General features: G+C 43.2%; 1 protein-coding gene across 17 annotated transcripts in view; it reads right to left on the bottom strand.

The window, feature by feature from the left end:
* Positions 1-13,700, bottom strand: part of MAST4 (microtubule associated serine/threonine kinase family member 4) — a 568,209-nt gene that overhangs the window by 12,571 nt on the left and 541,938 nt on the right. For 13 of the 17 annotated variants that reach the window (XM_067730855.1, XM_067730857.1, XM_067730858.1 and 10 more), the window contains 5 exons: positions 12,341-12,468; positions 11,714-11,949; positions 7,231-7,431; positions 4,315-4,544; positions 3,634-3,756 (listed from right to left, as the gene is read on the bottom strand). In XM_067730855.1, coding sequence (XP_067586956.1) covers positions 3,634-3,756; positions 4,315-4,544; positions 7,231-7,431; positions 11,714-11,949; positions 12,341-12,468 — 918 coding nt within the window. The other 4 variants (XM_067730861.1, XM_067730862.1, XM_067730871.1 and 1 more) reach the window with 2 other exon arrangements.

Genomic DNA, 13,700 nt, shown 5'->3' with positions numbered 1-13,700 from the left:
CAAAGAGATAACTTCCCTAAGGGGAAATACAGACACAAAAAAAATGCAGAGTGCAAACATTTGGTTGGAAACGTTAATGATTACAAAAATGGTAAGTAAATGACTGAAAAATATTATAATTTTATGGAGAACAGGTGAGAATTGTGGAGACTGCCATCTGGTGGATCCATCGGCTATAGCAAGTGCTGTCAGAACTCGGCACACTGTGTTTTACTGGGTCTACTGACCTCAACAAATTCTTTTGAAGAAGCAGCAGTCTCTTATTAGGGAAATTCTGCAGCACTGTTTCAAAAAATAACAACGAAATGGGGCCAGAAGACTGTTAAATGTTCCATTAGTTAAGTTTTACTTTAAACCACTGGTGTGATTAGTGCACGGTGGGAGGGAAATTATTTTAAGCTGGCTGAACTGAACACAAAAGCAGAAGTCAGGCTATTCAGTCTCTTCTCTCAGTCTGACTCCACATTAGTTTATCAGTTGGCCTTGGGTGCTTCACTGAGCTAGACTGTTTTTACATTTCTTTCTCTGCAAGACGCACATGGCGAACAGCACTCTTCCTGCATACGTGTGTCCTTGCCCTGACTCAACCCTCCATGATCCAGCCCCAGCCATCCTGCACACTTCATCCCAGATGCTATGAACTCAGGCTCCAGCCACACTGGTTTACTCATGCACCTCAAGCACTCTGAGCTTCCTGTCCTTGTGTCTTTAAGCATCTTCTTTATTTTGCCCAGACCGTCCTACACCCTCTTCCCATACACTAAATGTCCACCCATCCTTCACAGCCCTGCACAGAAAACCCCTAACTCTTCACCCCTCCCACCCTGGTGGAAAGCCCTCTCTCCTTTAGAACCTGGGCCATATTTACAATTTGTTCCTTTTGTCTGACACTCTGATTATAGTCTAGTATTGCCACTGTTTCCCCTGTGAACGTTGGACTGTATTAAGTTACTGGCAGTCAGAAGACTTCATGTACAGAGCACAGTGGCGTGCTGGTTGAAAGCACAGGCTCTGGAGCTGCATTGCCGTGATGAAAATCCTCTTCTGCTCTTTCCTAGCAGATAACCTTGGCTGCTTTGTTAACTTCTCCCTGCTTTAATTTCTTTATCTGTGAAATGGGGACATTTATATTTATAGCACCTATGCACAAGGTATGAGGATTACCTGAGTTTATTCATGTAAAGGCTCTCGATTACCTATTATTCATATGTGTCATTTGTTGTGTGACTCTTCGGTACCTCGCACACTTTTTCACATTTTGGGGGCCCAGCTAATATGTGAAGATGGTAATAACGATGCTATTTGATGGTCCCCATTTTCGTTTCCAGAGGTTCTCCAGAGTTCAGGGAAAGGAAATTTTGAGGCAGGGGCTGGTGATATTTTAGGGCTTCTCTTACGATTGGGGATTTAAACTAACGCTGTCCTAAGAAAGCAACCTGGTTGAATAGAGAGTTTTCTGTATTAGGGAGGCTACACTGGGCAGGTAATTATGTGAGCAGGGGATATGACTGGGTCCATGTGGCCTCCACCCCTCACGGCAGCGGCTGGAGAGAGATTTCGGTGCCTTGACAAAGTTCTTTTTTAACAAGCTACTTGCAAGCTGGATGGAGGTGATTAACTCCTTGTGGCAGGAGAGGTTTAAGGCGACACTGAAGGGGCACATTTACAGGGATTCACAGAGCTGTGGGGAACTGAACCGGATGACCGTGACTTTCTATTTCCTTGTGCATGTAAGTTAGTGCTTCCATAGCAGGCTCATTTTGAAGTTGTGAGGGTAAGTGTGACCAAAGCTGCAGCCATGAAACACGCGATACGCTTATTAGGTTCACATCCCGAAAGATAAATAAGTATTGCACGTGCATCTCTAAATATACATACAGTCCTACGTAATGGCCCTTCCGCCTTTTCCTAAGGATGCCGTGAGATTTTGTGAAGTAGTTTGCAAGTATAAAACATCGTGTAAAAAGCATCTGAGAATACCAAAATACAGCTACTACCCTGATGGTCCGCCAGTGACGAAGCCATCAGGGAGCCCAATAGTATAGGATGCATTTGTGAGAAAGTTGACTAGAGTTAGGGGAACCACCTGTAGGTATGGAGGATAGCAAAGCCCGGCCTCAACTCCAATGGGGACTGAGGCCAAGACCAAAGTTTCATTAATGCTGTGAACTGATCAACAGCAATAACTTTCCTACAATCGGCCACTTCACAATGGACCTTTGAATATGCATGCTATTCCTCTTCCTGGAACCTAGGCCAGACACTGAATCATTTGAAGAATACACTTGTGTTGGCTGGGGGATGAGAGAAGGAAGAAGAAAAGTCATTGAACTGTACTTACTTTTCAAAGGCTTTGTACACCCACCTACCTGCCCTACCTTCCAAATCCTAATTTTCTTTCAAGTTCCAGTTCAGTGTCACTTCTCTGTGATGACTCTCCTCATTCACAGAATCCTCTCTCCAAAAGTACGGGATTCCTCCCCCTGCTGTGGCCCCTGGCTGATCAAGCTGAACGTTATCTGCTTGCATAACTCTTCTATATCTCCCATAGTCCTCGAGGGCAAGGACCATACCTGAATTCCTATGTTGCCAACATCTACCGTGGTACCTGCCTCAGAGCGAGTGCTCTGGAAACAGTCTGAAGGTACCTTGTTTCAATGACACGTATGTGTTTCGGTTGTGCCTCTCGATAGGCTGCAGGTTCTCTGAGGTCATGGCTCACGCCTCTCTGATAGCCCCTTATAGCCCAGCCCTCCCAGTGCTTACAAAAGCCAGAGGTCATCCGTAAACATCTGTTGACTTGTAAAATAATCCTACAATTAAAGACTGTATTTTTGATCACAGATAGTCTTCTTTCCTTGAAAAAACTTAAAATCGAACTCAAATTTATCTTTGTTTTAACCAGATCCATATTTGGAGCCATAACTTTATATTCTGTAGTCAGCAGGTGGCAGAGCAAATAACCCAAAAGAAAGGAGAGGATCAGTATAGACTGTCTCTCTCTATCGTACTCAGGCTTCTTGGGATCTTTGTACTCCATTGGCTTGAATCAGCTTACATTCCAAGTAGAAACTGATCTACATTCAAATTCATTTGTACGTATGAATGGGAAAAGGCCTAATGATCGCCAGAATCCCTTCTTCCATTACCACCTATTTCTATCATTTATATTGTATGTTATATATTCACAGGTCTACCTTTCAAAAGGAAACCCAACTCTCAGACTCAACCTTCAGATCTGACCTCACAGTTTAATACTACCTTGTCTTCTGCTATATAGAACAAAATTTACTGAAGAAAATCGCCTTTAGGATGGACGATTTCCAAACAGATTTTACTATGTGCGGTACATAAACAAAGAGAACTCTATTTGTAATTCAGGATAAGAAGCAAAATTAAATTAGGAAGTGACTGTGCAGATATACGAGCGTGCATTTCATGATATAAAACCAAAAAATTCATGTTGTTTTTGCCTTTACATTAAACAGACTACCGAATATTCTCTCAGCAACGATACTGAGTGTGTATGGATGTGTCATATAGAACTCTAGACCCCGAGCAAAGAACTCTTGGTACTAGTTCTTTCTGGCTACCTCCTTCATCTGGATGGCCATGACATCAAAAAGATAGTACCTTTAGCAGGAGCTCTATAACTTCTGTGTGGACGAGTCCATGCACTGGTTCTCCATTGACGTGTGTGATCAGATCCCCAGCCTTCAGTCCTGCCTGGCAAGCTGGACTTCCTTCTTCTACATTCTAAAGTCCAAGAGGAGAGTATATATATTAGTAAGCAAACAAATGACAACCCTGACACCTACTGTTTCTTGTGGCTCAGTGTTCTGAGTTAATCAGCAAATGATCCTGAGCTCCTAAGAGGAAACCAGTAAGACAAGGTTTGCTATTCTTTTTCTGTCATCATCCTAAAATAGGGTAATTTCTATAGTTCCTTAAACAATTTCAGGTGATCTGAGAAAGTACTTAAAAAAAAAAAAAAAAAAGGAAGGCTAGGGAAAAAAAAAATCTAAGAAAAGAAGAATGAAAGAAGGATAAAAACAGGACTATCTTTGACTATTTCTACCAGCTTGGTATGCAGAGTGGTTAATCAGATATGAAGACTAACAGAATTATGAGAAAGAATTAACTCTTGCTAAATTCAATCCCACCACACAGATAAAGGGCAGGAGTATGAAACAGGTCCCAAATGTCAGCTTCAGAGAAAAATCATTTGCTGTTAACTACGCCTCAGCTGACATATTTATTCTCCAGTTTGGCTGGGAACAAAAACTAACCAGAAAGAGAGACTGTCGGTCTTACCCAAACGATATGATGCACTGTGTAAATGTCGCTGTCTCCCACATACACCCGGATGGCTCGGATGGTGAAACCATAGTTCTTCCCTGAACTGTGGATCACAACGGGCTGGTATGGACTGGCAGAAGCTCCTGAGGAATCTCGGCTGGGAGAGGAATCCCTTGAGGAAGAAGGGTCCGAGGACAGAGAATGGGGAGACATTGGACTTCCCAGTGGAGAAACAGCAAACATATCTGCAACAGAGAAGCCAGTCATCACAGCTCATCCTGGTCCCACAAACTGCTCTCAGGTAGCCCTCACTAGGTAGCCCTGCTGGGATTGGGAGAACAGTCACAATACAAATCCATTCCTTTCTAATAAAGAAGAAATAATATAAAAATATTTATACTGGTAACTAGCATGGTAACTGGTAACTTGACAGAAGCCTGTCAACGAAATCTCAGAAATGCCTCTTTTTAAACTAACTTTTAAACTCACATTCTGAAGTTACAACTTCTTAGTTCTCTACACAAATTAAAAAACAAACGAAACTTCACTGCTATCTGACTGTGATCTTTTAATACACTTTCTTTTAATTAAAGAAACAGGAACTTCCCTGGTGGGGCAATGGTTAAGAATCCGCCTGCCAATGCAGGGGACAAGGGTTTGATCCCTGGTTCGGGAAGATCCCACATGCCGCGGAGCAACTAAGCCCATGTGCCACAACTACTGAGCCCGCATGCTGCAACTACTGAAGCCCACACGCCTAGAAGCCCGTGCTCTGCAACGACAAAAGCCACCGCAATGAGAAGCCCATGCACCACAATTAAGAGTAGCCCCTGCTCGCTGCAACTAGAGAAAGCTCGCACGCAGCAGCGAAGACCCAATGCAGCCCCCAAAATAAATAAATAAATAAGTAAATAAACAAATCATCGGTGCACAAATTTCAGGTATACCCTCACCCAGGGAAGGCTGTATGGACGATAGTAAAAGATACTCAGCCTCCAAATCTTGCCCTAAATAACGTTAACATGGTTCTTTTCGAAAAAACCTGGCCTGGAAAGCAATTCATCAATTTACCTCTGCTTTTTTATCATATTACTGAACTAGTACTGATTAAACAATTTTGATCAAGAAAACATTGTCATGTTAACTTCTCTATAAAAGAATCATTCCTTATTACTATGATTAGAACTGATTCTCTTCATATATTACCTGTAATTCTAGCAAGGTTTCTGAGAGGATAATGCAGGTGGATAGAGAAATTTTAAGAAAAACTCCCTTCATATTCTTCAACACCAATACTATTCTGTTTTTCTTGTTTTATGAACAAACACACTTTAACTTATAGCTCTTATCACTGTTTCGTCTATGTGAATCTAAACAGATCCTAACTGGTCATGTGAAATTGCGTGTGCGTGTGTGTGTGTATGTGTGTGTGTGTGTGTGTGTGTGTGTAAAAGAATAACCTACAAAAAGATGCTGAGGTTTAAATGTGAGCTCAGTCAGGGTCAGGCTACAAAGGGCCAGCGCATCTGAAGCCTCCTGGGGTTCGGTAACATCGTGGCCACAGCAAACTGAAAGTATCCCGACTATCTTTTGCTCTAATGCTTATGTCTGTCCAAAGGGAAACAATTAGCTAAATGTATCACTATCCAAGCTCCTTCACTTTCTGACTTCATGCGGCATCCTGACCCTTTTTTCCTGGCTACCTCTGTCTCATCCAAAGGCCAGGTGAACAGAGGCACACCGGTGGGTAGGGAACATCAACACATGCAAAGGCAGGAAGAAGATAGAGTGGATACACAGATCCAAACTGCTAAAAGAGCCAGGCCCCCGACCCTTTACCTCGGTACATTTTACCTTATCTCCTCCGATTGAAGAACTGACCTACGTTCACCAAGATGTGGGCTTTCTCATCAGCTCTCAAAGTGGACTGGACCACACCCCACTTACCTTCCTGACTGCAGCTGCACTGGGGCCATTGCCTTCTGGTTATGAATAGTCACTCAAACTAGGGAGACAGGTGTTTGTTTTATGGTGCTACACAGACATTTCCCAGAAATGAGCATATGCTACAGTGAGCATTACCCCCCAGGGAGCTTTTGTTTTTACCCAATTTCTTTCTGCAGGAATTTGAAATTTCAACAATGTAAACAATCTCTTTTATACATGGTCTGTATTCTTCCAACTGCAAGCCATCTGCAATGTAATTCGACTGCCACTTCCACTCTCTTACTGTCATTTGAGTGATAAATCGTAACCACCAGGGTATATATTTTCATCTCAGCCAGTGAAATTACTGTAGACTTTGTGATTAGCAGAGGCAAAACTAGGTTGTGGAAACATACTGCAACTGAACAAAACCATTAATTAAGCCCAGTTTTTTAATACAGGGTAGAAAATAATACCAGTAGGAGGAAGCATAACCCAACAGACAGGGCTGGTAAACCTTGTAATTTCAGTGCTGTCTGGGACTCTGCATCCCCAGAAATGAAAAACTTATGTTCTCTGTGTCGATTTCCTTGTTAATTAGATGAGAAAAACTATACTTAGCTTTCCAACACAGATGCTGTTAACAGCTCCATAAAGAGTACAAATGATGCAGAGTCTAGGGAAGAAAAATTATTCAGAAGAGGGAAATTTATCACTTAACTTGGGGAGCGTGGGAGAAAAGGAAAGAAAACAAATAAAAGAAATAAGCCTTTGTGGGAAGAGAGCCTGCCTCATCTCCTGCTGCAGAAAGAAGCGAGAAGGAGTAAACCACATATGCCCCTGGGAGCTCTGGAGGTCTTGCAGGGAGACACTCTGGAGGGCTGCGCCAGGACAGCACCCACTACTGTTTCAAGCCATCTTGTATGTCAATCAGCATTGCAAACTGGGGGCGGGGGGTGAGCATGCACAAATCACACAATGTCATGCAAGTAGATGTCTCTCTACCTCCTGGGATCATGAGGGACAGAGCACTGGCAGAAAGGGACTTTGTGACTTTCCCCGAGATTTTCTTTTTCTCTGTGCTTTCTAATCGCTGCCGAGCCATGTGAGAAGTGGGTTCACTGGAGGGCTTTGAGGAATTATCTGTACTGTCCACACACTCGCTTCGTCCATTTATCTGATCCAAGTGCTCTGAAAAACTGCCAACTGTACAAAGAAGAAGGGATAAACATGTTCAGGAAAATCTGGGATAGGAGAGGTGGGGAGAGGGGGAGGGAGGGAGGGAGGGAGGGAGGGAGGGAGGGAGAGGGAGAGGGAGAGAGAGAGAGAGAGAGAGAGAGAGAGAGAGAAGGAAGGACAAACGCTGGGAAACGGAAGCCCATGTGGTTCATGAGTCCATGTGGTGTCAGGCAAACATGAAACTCATGTGACCGGTTTGAGAAAAGTGGCGCGGAGGAGGAAGAATGAAAGAGGTTTCCGTTCAGATTTCGTTCTACTTGTACACAAGTCCACTAACTCTCAATTGACTCCATTTAACTAGGAGATTACTTTTTAGAATCTGTCTTTTACAACCCTAGTAGAGACAACTCTTCCCCCCCGACCCCACCACGGAAGGCCATGAACCAAACATCAGCTCGTGAACCACACAACGCCCACCGTATGGTATGATCACCCTGTGACACAAATGACCATCATTAGCAGTGCTGTTAATATTGGGTTTTGCTATGTGGACATCATTTAGTCACTTCGTGGACATTTATGCCCATTGTCACCTCCTACCATCTTTCTAGGCCACACCTCACACTTAGGCTCAGGTTTGTAACTTATGGAAAAGTGCCTAAAGTGTCACCTTTGACTTCCCACACCTGCTTTCACTCTGACCTCCTTGTAAATCTCACAGGACAAGACAAAGGGTATGCTTCACTATGGTACCCAATGGTTCCCTACATCTTCTTGCCTTTAGACTAGACAGTGCCAAATGCTGATCTGCCCTGAAGTTACTGGAAGTGAAAAGATTTGTCCCCCTCTAAGCCAGCCATCACACCTTCCTTATTTTTAATTTTATTAATCCTCAGTATACATTGGAGAGTTGTTTTTTTTTTTTAAAGTTAAAAAACTAGGACTTCCCTCAGCAGAGGAACATAAGAGAACATGTAACCACGTAGAAGGATGCAGAAATGGAAAATCACTGATACCAGTCGGGTAATTGCACACGCCCAGAGTAAAGAAAGTTCTTTACTCTTGTCAGAAGTGACATGTTGAAAAAAGTCAAGTGACCATCCCTTTTGGTTTCTCCTATTCTTTCTTTCACAGGCTATCAGTTTTCTGGTTTTTTTTTTTTCTTTCTTTTTTTAATCACTGATAATACATCTTTGTCCAGAAAAAAGCAATGCTTACCTTCTTTTTCCTTCTAAATGCTATATTATAAGGCCCCTGTGCTTTAAAAATCATCACTATCACCACATTAAGATATACAATCCACACAGAGAATTTAATACCATTATAAATGATCCTTTGAAAGGCCAAGCAGCACATTTTAAAGTGCTGACCATGACATTCTTTGCCTAGAGAAGAGGCTTAATCAGACTTAACTAACATTTCGGTTACAGTGCTATATACACATCATTTGACTGCACGGCAGGTTTGGTCCTAGTTCACAGAGGTGGCACAGACCCACAGGAGGGGTCCAAGCTAAGGGAAGGCTTGGACTTGGGACGGTGGGCTTGGGCACGGCACAGCTCATGGCCACCTACTGTGCCGTAGGTACAGGGTAAGATTCACAAACTTCCATGTGACACCCATCTGACCTACTAAGGAAGACGATCTTAAGGCAAATATCAACCACCTTTCTACTTCTATATGCCAAATTCAGTCCCACATAACAGCATATCTATTCTATTCACTCTAAATGAAGAAATCAACTGCTGAGGGACTTGACAAAAACGGCTTCACAAATCAAAAAAATCGTATCTCAAAAAACGTTTAATTTACTTTTGGGTAAGTTACACACTCCCTTCTCCTTTCTAATTTGGCTCGGATGGGATCACGGACAAGCATAAACTGAAAAGCTGAATCTCTTCACAATGAATAATTTGTTGGATGCATTCAAGACTTACTTTTCACTGATTCAAATACATTGTAGTCATGAAAAAAGAGACAGGTATAAAGCTGCACTGCCCTAAATGCCAGAGTGTGAATATTCAATGTTCTCTTTTATCATCCCTCCCTCTTGCCTCCGCCATTTCATCCCGCCATCTCATCTCATAGCACTGTATATACACGTGTGTTTCTTTTCTGCCAGTGGTAGATAACGTCACCTTAATGTTCTGTAAATGTCAAGGATTCTTTCTTTTTGATGGTGGAGCAATATAAAAATCAACAAACTTAATTTTACTACAGTCACGGTTTTCAGATTCCCTAATTCCCCTTGGCTGTGAGCAAATCGGCTCATCTCTCTCTTCTGTATGGCCCCCAAGGTCTTTGATTAGTTTTAGTGTGTGTATGGGGGAGACAGAGAGAAAGGTGGTTTGAATCTATTCATCATAATGCATAGCAGGATATAGACAGATTGTGTTTTTAATTGTGAAAGTACTCAATCAAATGCTTAGACACCATTCCCCTCCCTTTACCTCCTACCTTTCTGATAGTGAGTAGGCAGAAGAGACCAAGAGATCATAAACAATTCATCATATTAAGAATAAATGTGAAGTAGAGGTAACTCTATTCAGAGTAAATAATAACTAAGAAACAGATGAGAATTTAGTAACCAGAAATATAAAACACTTGACACATCTACATTTGATCTGATTACCAAGATGAACTAAAAATGGTCAGGCATCTTAGACTACCAGCTTGTTTCTACGCTACTTCTTCACTGCTATTCTCTTGGCTCTCTGATTTAGGACAAGTGGAACTGTCCTACATGGAAACAGAACTGAGGTGAAGAGAGAGAAGGAAAAAACCCAATAGCATTCTTCCCCATGATCAACTGTAAGCTCATGTGAAGCTACACAGGACCAGACTTTTTAGGGAGGCGGAAATAAACCCAGCCTGTAAAATTTGTAATTTTGAAATGATTCAAAACAAGATGAAAACATTACACCACGAATATTCAGTAAGTTAAAAAACTGTTCATGAAAATTCTTGGAATCACTCACGGTTATCAATATAGCATACTGGATATGGCTTAATGAAAACATTTATCATAGCAACCTTAATCCATATCCACGTTTTTATTTTCTAAGCATAAATACACATTGCTCTGTAGAAGGACATGCTGTGCATAAAATTTTTATACACCGAATAATATTTGAAATGCACTTCAAGGACTTGCTCTGAGGGAGGCGCAAGGCCGATCATCTAATGAGGACACCTCTGTGATTAAAGGCCCCAAGTAACCATGATACAGTAAGCATTTTAAAAACCTGTGGAGATACTGCTCCTGGTGTCAGGAAGGTTTACTTCACATAAAAGTGACACCATAAAGCGCCCCCTATAGGAAAGGCCCAAGCCCCACTCTGTCTCACACACCCAAAGATGTCTTAGGGTTATTTGCGTCAGTTATCCAGAGGCTGGGAAGGCAGCTTGTGTGCAGTGGAGTTGTGTCATAGGCGCACGAGACACCGATCTGAACTGTGTCAGTATTCCTGACTCCCCTCTCCCCGCTCCATCCGTGAACCTCACAGAATAAGCATCTTTTTTTTTTTCCCCCCCTTAAAGAAACTTTATATCCAAGTTACTTTTGAAGTAAAACACTTCAAAAGTATAGATCGAGGTATGAGGTATTTTTTTTTTTACCATCATATATACAAGATGTTTGCCCACCTAATTTCTTGCTTGTCTTCTTTTTTTATACGTCCCTGAGATTCTCATCAGCCTCTGTTTCTAGCCAGCTATGCAAACAGAATAAGCATCTTGCTGCACTGAGGGTCTCACGTGCAGACTGCTTGGTTATTGGGTATAAGTGGTCCCATGACAAAAACCAACTCCTCCAAAGAAACAACCACCCGTCTCAACAGCAGAAGGAAAACTGGCTTACACGGTACCTTATGGGTGGTGATTTACGACATTGTTGAGGGTAAGTTTGACCATTTGACTATTTAATAGAGTCGCTTACTTGTAACTTTGAGTTAGATGCAACTCCACAAGGCACGCCTTTGTACCCACAACAGAGAACATGCTCCCTTACTGTGTTCTGACAGCCATCAAAGGACGCCACTGAAACCCAGCAGAGGACGTGAAGGCTCCAGGTGAAGCAAGAAGGACGTGCTGTACAGCCATGCACTAAGGAGGGGTCTGAGACATCTGATCTCAGTTCTGAGGAGCCCATCGCCCAAGCTCAAGGAGTGGGGCCATGGACAGGGTCTAGTGGCACAAAATGCCCATCATCGCTGCCTGGCTGGGCCAGGCCTGGGATTCCGAGCCCCAGCAGTCACTTCTCAATGTGGTGGGTGATGCCTGGACGGCAGGGCCGCGCCCAGGGCCTTACCTGACAAGGTGGAGCTGCTGATGGTGCTGGCCGGAGTGCTGACCTCGGGCTCCTCCTGTGCATTCTCTGCAGGGGTGGGGGCTGGCTTTTCCCGCTGCTCATGCAGCTCTCTGGGGTGGGGGGCAGCCTCATCTTGTTCTGCCTCTGCTGAAATAGCCAGTTTGGGAAGCAGGCCAGAACCGACTTTATGTCTGTTGCTTTCAGTATCCGAAGAGTTGGATGTGGATAACTGTTGCCTTCATTAAAAACAAATACAAAGTCATGCATCTATACATGCTATGAAACTGTGTTCAAGGTGAATTTTGGAAGAAACCAGGTAAAAATGGAACTGAGGGAGCCTAACCAAGACATGTCGAGGGCAGTGATTCTTACAGTGTGGTGTCCAGACCAACAGAATCAGCATCCCAGGGAACTTGGTAGAAATGCACATTCTCAGCCCCTATCCCAGATCTCCTGGGTCAGCAATCTGCCTGTACAGGCCCCTCCAGAAGGTTCGGAGGCACACTCACGTTTAAGAGCCACTGTCCTAGTAGCTGCTGTTCATGATATTTGTTAACAAGAATTTCACATACAATAAAGATGTTAAAAAAATAAAGAAATAAAAAAAATAAAAAGAATTTCACATACATTTCAGAATACTCTGAACTCCAGCTTAATGTTTCCGTGGACGGCAAAGTTGTGCTTTTGGTTTTGTCCCCAGGGTCTTCCTTTTCTTCTCCTGGATTCTGAGTACCTCGATCCATACTGCTGAAAACCTGCAAGGCAAATAGCCAGTGCTTATTAACACCTTCTTGAAAGGGATTGTCAGAATAAAAAAAACCAAACAAATCCTGGCAGAACAACCTGAGACTATGACTGAAGTTTGAACTGGGACTGTGTATTCAAAAGGTACTTTCCAATACTGTTTACTTGAGTCCTGAGGTGAGTGGTCAATGCACAATTTTTTTCCTTTTGGAGTGGAGAGCTATGAATTCATCACCCTCTCACCGTCTCTCACTATGGACTTTGTATCTGCAAACAAAATCCATAGATGCATTGCGGTTTCTAGGCCCGGGATCGATGCACACGTTAGATTACTTTTTAACCGTGAAGTCAATCAGAAAAAGAAAACCACAGAGAAAAAGATTGAATGGCCCCCAGTCAGGGGCGGGAAGGAGAAAAATGAATTGGAATTGAGGGCGAAGAGAAGACTAAATGACCTGTTTCAAAACATGTTGGGGGGAGATGCAGTGCGTTAGGAGTCAGAGGTACTTACTTGTTTGGCTTATAAATCTCACATACAGACAGGCAGTTTCATATGTTGGTACCAGGATTTCTGAAGGAGATCATAGCTTAGGCAAACTGAGATCTCTGCTGTACCACAGGGAAGATGGAAGCTAAAATAGGGAGCTGCGAGCCCAGCCCAGGAAGCGTTCACTACTGCCCAACCCAGTCACTTGCTGCTCTCATGGGAATGGACCTTAGACCTCCTATAATCTCCTGGGATTTGGAGGAAGGTGGCTAAAGAACAGGAGACCGTGGGCAGGGAACAGTTTAGGAGCTGGCTTTGATGGGCCAGAGAACAAGTACTGGGAAACCCCACACTCTGTGTTATCAAAGCTTCTGTCCCGGCTCTGGGCCAGACCTGCACCTTCCCTCCCGGGAAATCCCTACCTCTCCATGTCCTTCCTATAAATGGGGAGGGCAGTGCCAGCCAATTTGCAGATGCACCCTGGGCAGTCACTCAGAAAAAGATACGGAACACTTTAAAATCACTCAGTGCTATAGAAAAGCTTCACAATAATCATGCAAAATGCCATGGCAACAGAAAATACATCGCTACTGAAAATAGCAAAAGGAAGGCAGGATGCCCTCTAGGTTCATTTCTATCTTCCTTGGGCCCTGCCCCCCCCCCCCCCATCTCAGGACTATCAGGTGTGTCTTCGTTTTGTTTGTCTTTTAAACCTTACCACTACCAGTGAAAAAGCATCTTTCTCCAATGTGGATT

Source organism: Pseudorca crassidens, chromosome 3 (assembly GCF_039906515.1).
Source record: "Pseudorca crassidens isolate mPseCra1 chromosome 3, mPseCra1.hap1, whole genome shotgun sequence".
Classification (NCBI taxonomy): domain Eukaryota; kingdom Metazoa; phylum Chordata; class Mammalia; order Artiodactyla; family Delphinidae; genus Pseudorca; species Pseudorca crassidens.
Note: the sequence above shows the minus strand (reverse complement) of the source record. Positions and strands in the feature narration are given on the sequence as shown.